At 42.3% G+C, this 15753-nt stretch overlaps 1 protein-coding gene across 1 annotated transcript in view; it reads left to right on the top strand.

Moving 5' to 3' along the window:
• Positions 1 to 15753, top strand: part of ILVBL (ilvB acetolactate synthase like) — a 790151-nt gene that overhangs the window by 611108 nt on the left and 163290 nt on the right. The window contains exon 14 of the mRNA XM_044080826.1: positions 7842 to 7913. Coding sequence (XP_043936761.1) covers positions 7842 to 7913 — 72 coding nt within the window. The remainder of the gene's footprint in view (positions 1 to 7841; positions 7914 to 15753) is intronic.

The raw sequence follows: 15753 nt of genomic DNA, 5'->3' as shown, positions 1-15753 counted from the left end.
CACATCAGTGAATAACAGACATTCACAAACTGGTATCACTCCTTTTCAACAACAACAGAATCAAAGCCAGGTTAGTTCTGAAAGTGTTGGGAATTATGGCAGCGCCATACCTCTGCTTCCATTAGCCAGATTCCACATGCGGATCCTTCAATGGATGCTCTTTACTCAATGGTCATACCAGCAACTTCCAATGTCTCACACCATTATGATCACGCAAGCGTGCAAAAATCATCTCATGTGGTGGATGTCTTCCCCTCAGCTCTTGTTGGGAAGACCCTTTGTTCCACCTCCTCCGGTTGCTACTCTGACAACGGATGCCTCCCTGATCGGGTGGGGGCATTATCAGGGCAGGACGGTCCAGGGCACATGGCAACCAAACGAATGCCACTTGCACATAAATGTTCTGGAGATGAGAGCAGTGCTTTTAGCGTTGCAAGCCCTTCAAGACTCTCTTCCCTTGGGAACGATTGCAATCCAAACAGACAATATGTCTGTAGTGTGGTACATCAACAAACAAGGCGGAACCAGGTCATACCCCTGTGTCGAGAAGCACTCAGACTGTGGCAATGGGCGATTTCTTCTCAGCGGTTTCTGATAGCAACGCACATCCCGGAAAGTCCAATCAAATTGCGGACAAGTTGAGCAGAGCCATACTCATGCCTCACGAGTGGTCTCTGAAAGACTCTGTAGTGAGAGAAATTTTTCTCAAGTGGGGTCAGCCTTGCTGCGATCTTTTTGCTACTCCCCAAAACAGCAAGTGCAGAGAATATTTCACTCTATTCCCTTTACCAGGCCAACCCAGCAGAGACGCTCTAGTCCAAGTTTGGCCCCGGGACTTCTGTATGCATTTCCTCCCTTCCCACTGATCTCTCAAGTGATACAGAAAGCTATCGCTCAGAAGGCCTCATTGATCCTCATTGCTCCTTACTAGCCTCGACAAGTGTGGTTCCCCTTTCTACATCGCTTTCTCTTGAGCGACCGTGGAATCAGGACGTAGTTCCAGATCTTTTGAACCATCAGTCGGGACAGTTTCATCGCAGCCTCCCCTCTCTGAACCTCACTGCTTGGTTCCTCCAGTTCCAACCTTAGCCAGGCTTCCTCAATTATCTCACTCTGTTAGAGATATTCTGATAGCTTCCCATAAATCTTCCACTCGGAAGATTTATTTGAGTAAGTGGAAACGCTTCACATATTGGGCTCAAGGAAAGGACATAGATCCTTTCACTGCTTCCATCCAATTAGTCCTTGATTTTCTAGCTGAACTCTTCCATGCAGGTTCATCTCCCTCTACACTTAAAGTTCAATTGGCAGCTATTTCTAACTTTCATGTGGGTATTTCTGAATCTGCCTTAATGTCCCACAAGCTTTGCAAAGCTTTTTTGAAAGGAGTTTTTCTTCTCAGACCTCCTATAAGAAATCCTCCTTCTCCTTGGGACCTAAATTTAGTTCTTGCTTCTTTGATTCTTCCCCCTTTCGAACCTGCAGTCTCCTGTTCTTTAAAATTATTATCATGGAAGACTCTTTTTCTGGTAGCCATTACATCAGCTAGAAGAGTTTCAGAGCTTCAAGCACTCAGCTGTCGTCCTCCTTATCTTTTGTTTCATAAGGACAGAGTATCCTTACGAACTAACCCGTCCTTTTTGCCTAAGGTGGTCTCGACGTCAAATCTAAATCAAAGCATTGATCTACCTGTCTCTTTCCAGAATACTCCAATAGGTCTGAACAAAAATTACACTGCCTGGATGTTCACCGTCAATTGAGGTACTACTTGGATAGAACAAAACAGTTCAGAAAATCTGATCAGCTGTTTGTCTCCTATGCGGAAAGCAGAAAGGGACTTTCAGTTTCAAAGGTATCATTATCCAGATGGCTAACATCTTTGATTTCCCTTGTATATGAAATTAGACATCAAAAGCTGCCTGATAAACCTAAGGCTCATTCCACCAGAGCTTTGGCTACTTCTTTAGCCTTCCAAGACAGACTGCCTATTGACACCATTTGTGCAGCGGCTACTTGGGCTACTCCTCACACTTTCATTTCTCATTATAAGTTGGATTTAGCTTCTAGGCATAGAGCTAACTTTGGTTCCACTGTTCTCAGGAGTCTGTTCCGTTAGGCCACCCGGGACAAGGTGCTAGGACGCGGTCCCATCCAGCAAGAATGAAGGCGAGATAGACAACTTAACATATAGAAGTTATGTTCTTACCATAACGCTTCCATGTTAGTTGTCTTCTTCGCTTCTTCTTGCGTCCCACCCTCCTTCCCCCTGGCCTGGACAGACCTAGAGGAGTTGTGATTGTGACCTCTCTTTCTACCACCTCTTTCTTAGACATATGCTATTATGCATATTTCCTGGTTCAGGATGTAGGTCACCCTTCTTTCTTCCTGTTGTTAGAGGTGGACTCTGTTTTACAGTTATACTGTTACTATTATAAGCTGGGGTTAGCTTACAAACGAGATCTGAGGTAACTCTCGCCTAGCATTGTGGGATATAAGGGGAGCCTCGAGCCGGTGGAACCAACTCTCGAGCTTTTAGAGTGGCCGAGTCGGAGCCGAGGTCGGCTCCGAACCCATCCAGCAAGAAGAAGGCGAGAAGAAGACAACTAACATGGAACGTTATGGTAAGAACATAACTTCTATTTTTAGTATGCAAATGGTATACAGTAGAAATATATCTAGCAGCTTACCTTGACCTTCTACTGTAAGTAGCTAAAGATGTGCACTGAATTTCTGTATACCTCAGACTTACAAGTCCATGTAGTATATAATTCTACAGACAAAAGGAATCCAGTTGAGATCAGCTTCTAGAATGCAATCTACTGTGCTCCATCTGAAAGTAAGGCAGTAACTCACTGGCAGTTCCTTTCATTCTCATTAAAAAGTTCAAGGTATTCCTTCCTTTTTGAATGTAAAAGTGAATGATGCTTTTCCCATTCTTGGAGTCTTTTAGCATTTTGCTTGGCGTGTGGGGGTCCATCTAGATCTGCACATTTGAGATTCAGCTTTGCTTTCATTTTCTAACAGTTGTAGTATATGTATGCAGTAGATTTTCCTTTTTACCTTGTATGTATGTTATACAATTTACATGCTGCAGCATTATAGCAGTGCTTTTGTGAAAAAAAAAATAATTACATTTGCTTACATTTAACATAGCTTTTTCAGACATTTAACCCATTATTTGACCTCGTGGGCTTTGTGGAGTTACCCTCAAGAAACAAATCTTATAATATGTACATCTCAAGTTACACTTACCTATTTGTTTTGATAGACTCTGCATTTCTGATAATAGGCTATGCCACTTTTTCATTTCTGCTTGGTATACATTTGCCGTTATAAGTAATCCTGCCCTTTTGATTGTCCGTTGTATCCCTATGTCTACATATTGCTCTGCTGGTTGGGTGTACTCTGATTTTCTTTCCTATGTTGCAAGCTTTCTGATATTGCTAATAAGTTTTGCAATATCCTATCACATGTATTGCAGTGCCTGGCCAATACAGATTCTGCATATATCCGTTTGTTTGTGCCTTATGCCAATATGACTTGAAAAAGGAATAATATGGGCAGTGGCTGTAAGTATCAGTCAGTAGGCCCTTTGGACTACCACCTGTTGTATCATTTTCCTTCTAGCCCTTTATCAGGAGTCTTTTATATAGTAACCAGTGTCCCATGACACCCTCTGGTCTTGAGAGTCCGGAAGTCCCCTCGATTACCTCCTCAGTTCCTGTAATGTGAAATTTGAGAGTTATGCCTGCCTCTGCTCTCAGTGAGCCTTCCTAGTTCTCCTTCTAATGGAAATACACCAGTTTTCTGATTCTGGCATGTCACAGTTAGGGTTACTATACCAATTATCTCTTCCCCTGAAGTTGCTCCTTCCAGTGGAGGTTAAATACATTCTGACAGCTGCAGCTCAGGTTCATGATTTCTGCTACTTCCTAGCTCTTTCCCTGAAGTGTCCATATCAGCAGGTTCTGTTGCAGGAGTAGGAATTAGCTGGATCTTCCCATTGCTAACTTTCCCATGTGATTGCCTTCATCTTGGTTGGGTGTAATAGCATGTACACTAGATACTGTCATCAGAGCCCTTACCTATTAGAACATCTGCTGAAATATCAAACACTACATGTACTTATGCCCCTCCCCATCTCAGACGAAGTGAACCCGTGGCCAGTGGCACCCGAAAAGGTGTTCATCCCATGGCACTAACTGGAATGGACTGCCTGGCAAGTAATGTTACTATCTGATAGATGCAGATTTAACAGATAGTAATGTATGTATGTTGGAGTGGGTCTATGTTAGATGATCGACTTTTCGGAAACTTGAAAAAAATATCGAAAAGACCATATGATCAAGTTTCCTAAAACTTAAACATAAAAAAAAAGTCTTGTCTTTTTTACATTTTTGCAGGGGGGCCCCACACCCCCTGCAAATTATATATACCAACTCGAATGCAATACAGTGAAGAAAAGGGTAAATTTCCCTATCCTCACTGAACTGCGATCTCCATTCAAAAGCTTCATGTTTTCAAAAACTCGATTATATGGTTTCAACCATATGGAGTTCAAGTTTCTGAAAACTCAAATCAGCTGATAGGGAGCCATGTGTAGTATCCCTCTTGGCAATGGTTGATTTAACCTCTACTAGGATAAGGTTAAGGCCTTTGTAATATGCCCACTGCAGTATCACTCTTAGCATTGGTTCCTTTAACTTCTACTAAGGGTACAGGACCTTGTAATATGTCTCCTGTAGTATCGTCTTAGCAGTGGTTCATCTAACTTTTGCTAGGATAGGGTACATGCTTTTGTGATGAACAAAGCAGCTGCAATTTCTTACAACCTACCACTACCATGATAGTACTTCGTCAGCACCCTCATGTGACCTTTTCCCCTTCTCTGTCACTGTGGATGTTTGGATCATATATGCCTTATTTAGTTAGATTTGAAACATTTTACTCTATTACCTTAGCATGGGCTTGAGTCCGTGCTTTCTTCCTTTGGTTGTGACACCTGCTGTAAAGAGTTAGACCACCACTGCCCATGGATTCCCCTATACTTGTGTGTAGTACTGGATACACCTTTTCTTTTGCAGTTGTGCCCTGCTGGCTAAGAAGTTATCCTTTTCTTCCCATTTCCTCAGAAGTTTTACATTCACAGTGTGTAACCAGAGTCTCAAATCCCCTGAGTACGTTCTTGGAACTTGTTTCCTAATGTCTTTCTGATTCAGAATTAGAATGAGAATGTCTTTCAGCATTTCAATTATAGTAACTTAATATTTACTCCTGTACCTTTACAATTTCTGCAGTGATATCACTATTTCCTGTAATTTTCATGAGTAAGTTAAAGCTTTCAGAAAACATATTTTTCACTTTACAGTATTTCAGACAGAATCTCATATTTTAAACCCAACCTGCATCGCCATACTCATGAGAAAAAGGAGTTAAAATCCCATCTCTTGTCCATGGCCATTTTGGCACTAGTTACACACGCAATTAAAGACTTGAATAAAACTGCCAAAGTCATCTGACTGTTAATAGTGTTAAAGAATTTAACACTGACCTTGGTATCCAGGACTCATTTTTCACCCCACTACTGATCTGTCCCTGGTGCACTGCAATTAACGTTCTCTCTCTCTCGCTAGAATTCTTCTCCCACCCTTCTCCATCCTTGTGGCTCAGGTTGTTGATTCATGCGGCTTCTTTGAGGAGTCTCATTTCCATCTCTGTTTTTTGCAATGCAAGTTGCATTCTGAGGTCAGATTGAGAGAGATTGAATATCTTTCTTGTATACTGTGAACTTAGAGCTGCTACCACACTCCATTTGGTTTCAGTGAACTGAATCTTAGTTGCTGCCAGGTTGGTTATTTTTTCCTTGGTTATAACATGCAGGACAACTTCCCTTCAGTGTACATTCTTTAGTGAGCTGTGACACTGACAATTCTGCATACTGTACAGAGCGCATTTGTCAGTTTTCTAAATACTCTGTCTAGGAGGTAAAGCAACTGCTTTAAAAGGTATAGTGGTTTGTAGTTAAACTCTGGCTTCAAGAGTGTGCACACTTTCTGTGGATAGAACTATTTTGTAAGCTGCACAGGTTATTTTCACCACAACCACAATTAATATGCAATAGCTTGGGCTTAAAATCTACACAACTTGCACTAAATAATATACTGAGGTGGTTGTCCTTAAGAACATATGGTAGATGCACATTGTTAACTCGGGTAATAGACATTAGCTCTCACACCAAAGTTAGCTTTACACCGTACAGCTGAAAATCAGAATTATAATCACTGGCTTCCCAGGATTTTTCACTCACTTCATAATGAGTCCAGACCATTCCAGTACAGTTTTGCCAACAGTAATTTAAACTTTTCCAAGAGTATTTTACACAGACAGATACACACACAGGCACACACATACTATTTTCCAGGAATAATCAATTATATCTCTCCAGTACCAACAATCCTTCCACATTTTTTATGGTAATGTGATCATCAGCTGTACTAAATTTGCATACCAAAAATAGTTACTGTTTACCCTTTAAGTAAAGCAAACTATTAAATACTATATGGTAGCAACAGCTGGAGCTCTAATTGTTCAAAGGGGATGTGGCAATTGTTAATGTTACCAGTTTAATGAGCATACCTTTAGGCTAATAAATAAACCACCAGGCATAAACATGTAAAACTGAATAATAAAACTCTTTGTTTGAAACAAATACAATTAGTTAAAGTCAAATATGGAAGCAACTGTAAACTTGCACAAAGAAAACACTGAAATGTTTATAAACGGACAGATGGCATATAGTAAAATTATATCTGTGCATCTGGACCTACCATTATCAGTAGTTAAAGATATATAAATTTCTATCTCCCTCCTTTTTTTTCTTGCCCCTGCCTTTGCTGCTTCATCTTTTCCAGCTGCCAGTGCCCCATCCATCACTGGGTCTACGCACTCCTCCTTTGTCCCCAGAGTGAGCTGGTGCTGGCATGGATCTTAAAGGCAGCTGGGGGGGGGGCAGTGCTGGCAACTGCTGCTACTACCTTTATTTTCCCCACAACCCATCTTTGCATTCATCGACAATGTTCAAGTGCTACTACTTTCTGTAGACCACACCTGTCTTCAGGGACCAGCTTCAAATGCCTTCCCCTCACAGTGCCTCAGACACTCAAGTCACTAATCAGACTTGTGTCAGCTGGACCATAGTTAGGTTTTATCTCTCTGTGCCACAGCACAGGCAAGTCTGTCTACCTCTGACTTAATTCATCAGGTAGTTGCTTCCTCTAGAGTGCAAGACGGTCTTTCCTTTTTGGATTTAAAAGTGGGTGATGTTTTTCCTGTTCTCGGAATCTTGTAGGTCGGGAGGTGGGGGGAGTCCAAATACTTTAACACATCTATGCACATTTGAGAAGAATATTTGTAAGCACTACAATGTATGCACATTTGAGAAGATATTTGTTTTCAGTTTCCAACAGTTGTAGTCCACATACTCAATGCAGTTAACTTTTTTACATTCTGTGTATTATGCATTTTGCATGCTGCTAGATTTACAGCAACCACAGTTTTATAAAGAAAAATATATATTTACTTTCACTTGACACACCTTCTTCACTCTGAAAAAAAAATAGATCTAATTGTTATTAAACATATCTATTATCTGCAATGCTAATCCCCCAGTTTGTTTTTCATAATTTTTTTTGGACTGTGATACTGACAAATACACCAAATACTTTAATCTATATTGTGTATTGTTGAAGTTTGATGTCCCAAAAGATCATCTCTTCCTATTTTTCAGTGCTAGCTGGTGCCTTAGAAAGAGTTTAAAATTATGTTTTTGTATTTTTTTATAGGTTTGGATCATATACGGAGACGGTTCTCTTGGTTTTAGTGTTGCAGAGTTTGACACTTTCACTCGTCATAAGGTAAGAAAAGTGGATAGAACAGTTTTATGTAATGAATTCAAAATAGGGCATACTTTAAATTTTTCCTTCAGCTAAGATGCACTAAATGTTTGTCGGCATTATGCAGCTGCCTTCTTTCAGGCATTTTCTCAGCACCATTTTCTATATGATTTTGTCTTCCCAAACCCAGCAGTCACTCTTTCAAAGGCTTCGTCTCTGGCGAGCCCGTGGCAGACTTTTTCTCAAAATTAAATTGAAAGAGTGAAAAGACGGCAGCAGAAATACCTTTAGTTAAACTAATTATGTAACTAGTGGCTCAAGAACCTGATGATGAACTTGTGATTATGGACCTGGAGGTGGTACAGATAACTGCTGTTTACTAAATTAATTTTGACAGGACAGCTTCAGGAAAAAAAGAAGTTATGTACTCACCATACTATTCCATCTGTCTATTTTCATTCTTCCTCAGCAATTGGGCTTGGATCCAACTCTGCCATTCATATTTTCAGCTTGTGGCCACTAACATACTGTCAAGCTCCTCTCGTATCCATAATGCTGTATTCCATAACATACCTCAGATGTTGTTTGCTGGCTTATTGCTTAACAAAAATATTAGCAACATATTAAGAGAAATCCATGTCTAGAGCTCAACATAAGGAACAGCGGTTCCCTTATTAAGTTCTCATTCTTCCAGAAGTCGGTAGGTCAAAGGTAGGGGTTTGGTGGGGGGGCTGAGGAAGAATGAAAATGGACAACATAGATGGAATGTTATGGTGAGTACAACAATTCTTTATCTGATATTGCCAATTTTCATTCATTCGTTAACAAATGGGACAGAATCCCCAGCTACCTAAAATCCCAGTACGACTGTAAGGATGGATATTCCTGAGCACAGTTGAGCCAAAGGCTGCTCTCCCCTTCGAGACCCGATCCAGTTTGTAATATATAAAAAAGGTATGAGGATTAGCCCAAGTAGCAGGCGTACATATATCGTCCATGGGTACCCTGAAAAGGAATACTGAAGATGTAGCAATGGACCTGGTTGAATGTGCCCTCAATGAATTTGTTAAAGAAAGGCCTAATTTATTACAGACAAACGATATACAGTCTGTAAGCCACTTTTGTGACTGGTTTGCTCAGTTTGGAATCCGCAGATGAAACAAACAATTGATCTGTAACATGTATTCATCTTTGTAAAATTTGGAAAGACAACTGTCAAATTAATAGATTGGTGGTTGATTGATTCTGACACCACCTTAGGAAGGAAGGATTTGTTCATAAAGCCACCCTATCCTTTTGAAATACTAAGTAATGAGGTTGACAGTGCTTGAAGTTCTGAAAGTCCTCTAGCAGAAGTGATTGCTACCAGAAATATAGTTTTCCAGGTCAAAAATTTCAACAAGCTTTTAGCTGCTGGCTCAAAGGATTAATGATTGTAATACCAAATTTAAATCCTATGGTGGAGTTGGATCTTTATAAGGGGGTCTCAAAAGATGAGCACATTTCAAAAAGGCTTTACAAAGTTTAGATGAAACCAAGAAGGAGTTTTCAATCCCAACACAAAAATTAGAGATAGCAGCTAGTTGAGGAACTGTCTCTTTCATTGAAAATCATTGCAGAGTATTCAATAACACTATGTATTGATGCTGTAAGGGGGCCAGTATGTTTCTGTTGCACCCAAACAACAAATCACTTCCATTTACTTTTGTAAAGTTTTCTTGAAGCTTTGTGGGAGGACAAAATTACAGGATGAGAAGAGGAGGTGAGCATATGTTGTCTGGCTGTCAATGGAAGTGGAGAAACCTTGTAGTCAGTCTTAGGTTTGAGATATCCAGGTGAATCATGCCTGTTGGGTGAGACAGAAGGTCTGGTTTTTGATCAGACTCCATGGGGGGTAGATCAGATGAGGCAAAAGGAAGGGGCACCAAATCTGTCGAGGCCAGGAAGGGGCAATAAAGATGAATCTTCTTTTCAACTGGAATGGTTTCTGTAGAAATTTGGAGATTATGGGAGTTGGGGAATAAGCATAAAGGAGACTGGGGGCCAATTCTGTAGGAGAGCGTATCTTGGTGACTTCCCTGGCAGGGGAATTAGAGCAAAGAACTTGCTGTACGTGTTTTTTTATTAGAGGAGACACAAGTAGGTCGCAGCATAGCTGGCCCCATTGATGAAAAATAATTTCTGCCACATTCTTGTTGAGAGACCAGTCGTGATGTAGTAGCTCAAGTTACTAGCTATCCCGTTGGAGTTCCCTGGAATGTGCATTAATGGAAATTGGTTGGATGAGATTACTCATTGCCAAAGTCTAAGAGCTTCATAACACAAAGGAGAAGATCTGGTTCCTCCTTGTTTGTTGATGTACCAAACCACAGACATATTGTCTGTCTGAATTGCTTTTGTCCTGAAAGGGAGAGTGTGTTGGAAGGCCTACAGTTTCCAGGACATTGATATGCAAATTGGCCTCTTCTGGGGACCATGTCCTTGGAGTGGCTTTCACAGGAAGTGACTGCAGCCCATCTGGGATGCATCCATGGTCACTATTGCCTTGAGTTGAGGAAGACTGAAGGGACGACCTTGTAGAACTTGATCTGAGCAGATCCACCACCAAATGTATCTTTTGTATGCTTGGGTAATTCTTGTGTGAGCGGACATGTATTGATGAAGAATGGACCACTGATTTCCTAACATCCACTGAAGAATCCTCATATGAAACCTTGCTAGTGGGGTTAAAATTATTGCCGCAGACATTGATCCCAAGGCTGTAGGATTAATCAGACTGATACTGCGGAGCTGTGAATTATTTTCCTGACCTGGAATCGGATAGTCTGCACTCTTGACAGAGGAAGAGAAGCTGCCATGGATACTGTTTTGAAAACGACTGCTATGAACTCCAGTGTCTAAGGTGGTTCAAATTGAGATTTGTTGTAACTTATAGTTATCCCCAGAAGGGAGCAAGCCTGGAGTACCTGGTCTCGAGCTCTTGTCAGTAGATGCCTGATGACAGAATCCCTACAGTCTCAGGTGAGCTGCTACTACTTGCATGCATTTGGTGAATACCCTGGGGGCTGTGGTGAGACCAAAGGGCAGTGCTCTGAACTGGTAATGACTGGCTCCCAACTGGAAGTGTAAATACCTTCTGGATTGTCTGTTCATTTTTATGTGAAGTTACATATCCTGAAGGTCTGTCAAGCACATCCAGTCTTTCTTGCTCAAAAAGGGCAGAATGGACCAAACCTTGACCATTCAGAACGTGGTGTGCTGAACTGATTTGTTCAGACTGCTGAAATCCAAAATTAGTCTTTCGTCCCCTGTTTTCTTTGCCACTAAAATGAATCTTAAATAAGTTCCAAATCCTGTCTGGTCTCGTGGGACCTCTTGGACGACTCTTTTTTTCCTAGCAGCTTTTGTATTTCTACAGCTGCTGCTTACCTCTGACTGGGTAAAACATCAGGAATTTTGCAAACCAGTGATGATGGTATGGAAAAGGGAATTGTATAACCTCTGGAAATCCTTTGCACCCACATATCTTTTGTAATATCTAGCCAGGCTCTCTGGTGCAGGGATAAGTGACCCCCAATTTCTTGCAGAGGTGGATAATCGGGCCTCCTTTCAGGAGCACTGGTAGGGTCTGTCGGAGAAAGAATCTCTGGACCCCTGATTCTGCAGGCCTCCTCTGTCGTGTGGGTGGCATCTTCCATTTGAGTTCCCCCCTCTGCCCCTGAGGGGAACCATCTCCACAGAGATCTTGGAAAGGACTCTGGGACTTCCTGAACCACATTTTCTGACCGCCTCCTTGATTCCTGGAAAAGGTCCTTTTGAGGTGTCATAAAACATACTCCAACTGCAGAGAGGTTCTTTCCATCTTGCTCACACCTGGAGAGTGTGTCCTCAGCTTTAGAGCCAAACAACAAGCTTACAAAAGAGCATTGACAAAAGGGGACTTGAAAGGGTCCACAAAGTCACACAAGTGCATCCAGGCATGCCTCCTAATAGAAATGCCTGAACCCACTGCCTTTGAGGTAACTCCTGCCACATGGGAGATGAGCCTCATGGATAAGTTAGTGATCGATTGAAGGGCCAACTGTGAGGCCACAGAAGACTGAGCCTCGGAAGTACTGGTTCCGAAGAGGGAATGTGAAAGTTCCTTAATCAGATCTCTCTAATCTTGTGAAGTGTGCCAAATAATTCAGCAGTCTGAGTGCTAATGTTGCAAAAGCATACATACACTTCCCAAATCTGTCCAATGCCCTAGAATGTTAGGAGGATGGACAGAAGAACTCTGCTCTGTGAGTTCTTTCTTAATGGCTGCCATCACAGCCATGGCATCTATGGGGAATCCCTTGCTCCAAAATTCCTTTCCTGCAGGTGGTGCCAAAATCTGGTCTGGTCTTTTGGGGATTGGCTCAGCTGTGTCTGGTTCCTTCCATGCCCAATTAGAGATCAAGTCATTGAGCTCATCAGCAGGCGGAGTCACCCAGGCGATAGATGGGCCAGACCCAGAGGCCTCCAGGAATACGGATTCCTCTTTGGAAGGGTTATGGGTGGACCAACCACCCATCTGCTTAAGGATTTCTAGGATGTCTCCAAATGAGACCACTTTGGGTGGAGATCTTGAGGACCCTTCCCCATCATTGAAATCTGTATCTTCAGTGACAGACTCCTGAGGAGTGTCCAAGTACCTCCTCTTGCACTTCCTCTTCCTAGGGACTTCTTCTGTGGAGTGTTCCAGAGAAGTATCAGAAGAAATAGTAATATCTTGCTGGTTAGCCTGGAGACTTTGGACTGGCTGTCCCTGTGGAGTGGAATGATGGGGCTCAAGATGCAAAAACATCCAGAAAGATCCAAGTGGGGAGGAACCATCCATCATGCAGAAGCAGAATTCCCAGGGGAGAAGGAACTTGGCAGAGCTGAAAAGTCAAGCTTCCAACCCATCAGCTCCCCCAGCCCTGAAAGAAATCCACCCAAGGCAGAAGCTAGAGCCAAGCTATCCAGTGCCGAAGCTGCAAGAGGCAAAGACAGCAATGTCTCTGATTTGACAAGGGTGCTTCAGCTCAGAGCTGTCTAGCTCCAAAGCACTCCGAGCCGATGCCACAGAGAAATCCTCAGAGCCCAAGATACACTGTGATCTTTGGATCCAAACCAGATGGATCCAGGAGACTTGGATCCAAGGTCTCCGAAACAACAAGATGCATCAGAGAAGGGGCCGAGGTTTGAGTTTTCACTAACAAAGGCTTCCTGACCCAAGAAGGTAAGAGCCGGAGAAACTCCCATCTGAATCTGCGCCAAGAGAAACTTCCTCATCATTCTATCTACATCAGCCTCGGTCAGGTTTCTGGAAGAACTAAATGATGCCACTAATGGAGTCCTGGGGTGCCAATAGGATTCTAAAAAAGAACGTACCCGAGAGAGGGTATTGTATCTATGATGGGAGAGTAACAAGTCCTTGATGGTGACTTCGGATCAGATAGGATAGGATCCAAGGAAGTCGGTTTTAGTGTCAGATGCAGGCTTCAGGGAAAAGGAGTAGGCATTGGATCTGATTTTGTAGGCTTTTTCTTTGGGGGTTCCATCGCAGAATCCGAGGATTGGGTTGAGGACCCAGATGGTCCAGAGTGTTTGCCAGAAAGCTGCTTTTACTTCGGTTTGGGGGGGGGGGGGTTGAACCCTAGATAGAGCTTCTGAGAAAGAGGAAATCTTCCAGTCTGTTTGGAGGTGATCTGGGCCAAGGCAATACACACCTAAGGTATGAGAGCCAGAAAGTGGTAATTTGTGACTTCATTTCTGACATTTTTTAAACAATTAGCAGAAAATACAAGATACTTGTATATATGTATGTGTGTGCATGTATGTGGTATGTCTGTGTGTATATATATCTATCTATCTATATATATATGTGTGTGTGTGTATATATGTGTATATATATATATATATATATATATATATATATATATATATATATATATATATATATATACATACATACATACACAGTGGCGGCCGATGACTTCAAATCAAAGGGGGGCTGCAGGAGACAGCTGAATGGGTGGGGCCAATGGGAAGGGGTGTGGTCAACAAAAGGGGGTGGGGTATGCTACAGTGGGATCAATGCTGGACATGCTTACCAATTTACATGAAATAAATGCTCAGTCACTATGGCGGATGCTGAATACTCTACACAGCACACATTGTTACATGTATATACAGGTAGGTTTGAAGACTTACCTCTGCGGTATGCTGCAAACCGTACTTCATACTCTTTTTCTGCACCTGATGAGAAGATGTGATCTGGTCTGGAGCACATCAGGTCATACTGGATTCTTTCCCCCCTTTTTCATGGAAGCTCAAAAGGGACAGTTTAAAGTTTCCCAAGCAAACACTATTCACGTGACTCCACCTGGTTCCAAATAAGTGCTTGTAATCTTCTCTTTCAGCTGTTCCCGTTAGGGGTTGCCACAGCGGATCATCTGTTTCCATTTCGTCCTGTCCTCTGCATCTTACTCTGTCACACCAACCACCTGCATGTCCTCTTTCACCGCATCCATAAACCTTATTTGAGGCCTTCCTCTTTTCCCTCTTCCCTGGCAGCTCCATCCTTAGCGTCCTTTTCCCAATATACCCAGCATCCCTCCTCAGCACATGTCCAAACCAACACAGTCTCGTCTTTGGGCACGCCTTCCCCCTCTTCTTCTCCTTCGGCCAACAGTAGGCCAATTTCCACCAGCACCCTGTTGGCTAACAGTACTGGTGGCGGTCATTGTTAACCCTGGCCTCGACCAATTCAGTATGGAAATCTGTACTGTTGTCCGCATATGTCATTTGGCAGAGGTTACATTGGATGCCCTTCCTGACGTAACCCTCCCCATTTATCTAGGCTTGGGACCGGCATGAAGAAATGCACTGGCTTGTGCATCCCCAGTGGCTGGGTTACTTAAGTGCTTGTAGTATAGTACCAAATAAAAGCCTTTGTGTTCCTCTGGGTATTTCTCAAGTTTGTTACTTATAGACAAAGTCCATTCGTCTGTCTTTATTTTGTGCAAACAAATCAACTCTTTGGTTAAATTTTGTTATACTCCACGTTAACTCCTTTCCTATGGAAATCATAGCCAATACATTCATTCTTTCTTGCCCCATTGTACTTCACAGAGACATTTTAATTCTTTTCAGTGTTGAGAAACACCTTTCTGCCTCAGCAGTTGACATTGGTGTGGTGGCTATAATTAGCACACTGTAAATCTCTGAAAACACACTGGTTAAGGAGTTGTCTTGCAAGAATTTTAACATTTGGACTGCACTGCCAGTTGCTGCAAAGTCTTCACATTGATACACCACTCCAAGTTCTGTTGTAAGTTGTCCCCTCAACAGGAATGGATAGTTGTCTATTGTTGCTGTGAATAGATTCTCTGGAAACTCTCTTATGTATGTTGAAAACTTTTCAGGCAGAAGTAGTAGAGAAGCTTGAAGATGGCCACTTTGTTGAAATTGTGATGTTGCCTGGAACTTTGACATCACACACTTCCTTTGCAGCAATCGACAATGTCTCATGCAGTGGTCGGGAAGCTGATGGCCCTTGTCTACATCTTGGCAGGATGTTCTCTGTCTGTAGATACTGTTCTGCAATACCGTCGATACCTGATCTGACACCATTCATTTCATTCAAAAATGTATGCACATCCTTTTCAACAGTGGTTGCATCTGTGGTACGACACTGAAGTTGCCTGTAAAGAATGCCAGCATGGGGCATTATATGATGGAAAACAGCAAGCCAAAATTTAAATTCATCATCTTCAACTGTACACAGTAGCCCATTTGCTTCCTGTACAGTTGCTGCAGCAGATGTAGGACACTTGTACAAATAAAGAAA

The sequence above is a fragment of the Protopterus annectens genome, chromosome 8.part0 (genome assembly GCF_019279795.1).
Source record: "Protopterus annectens isolate FY-2018-M chromosome 8.part0, PAN1.0, whole genome shotgun sequence".
Taxonomy (NCBI): Eukaryota; Metazoa; Chordata; order Ceratodontiformes; family Protopteridae; genus Protopterus; species Protopterus annectens.
The sequence above is the reverse complement of the archived record's forward strand: the minus strand, read 5'-3'. Positions and strand labels throughout refer to the sequence as shown.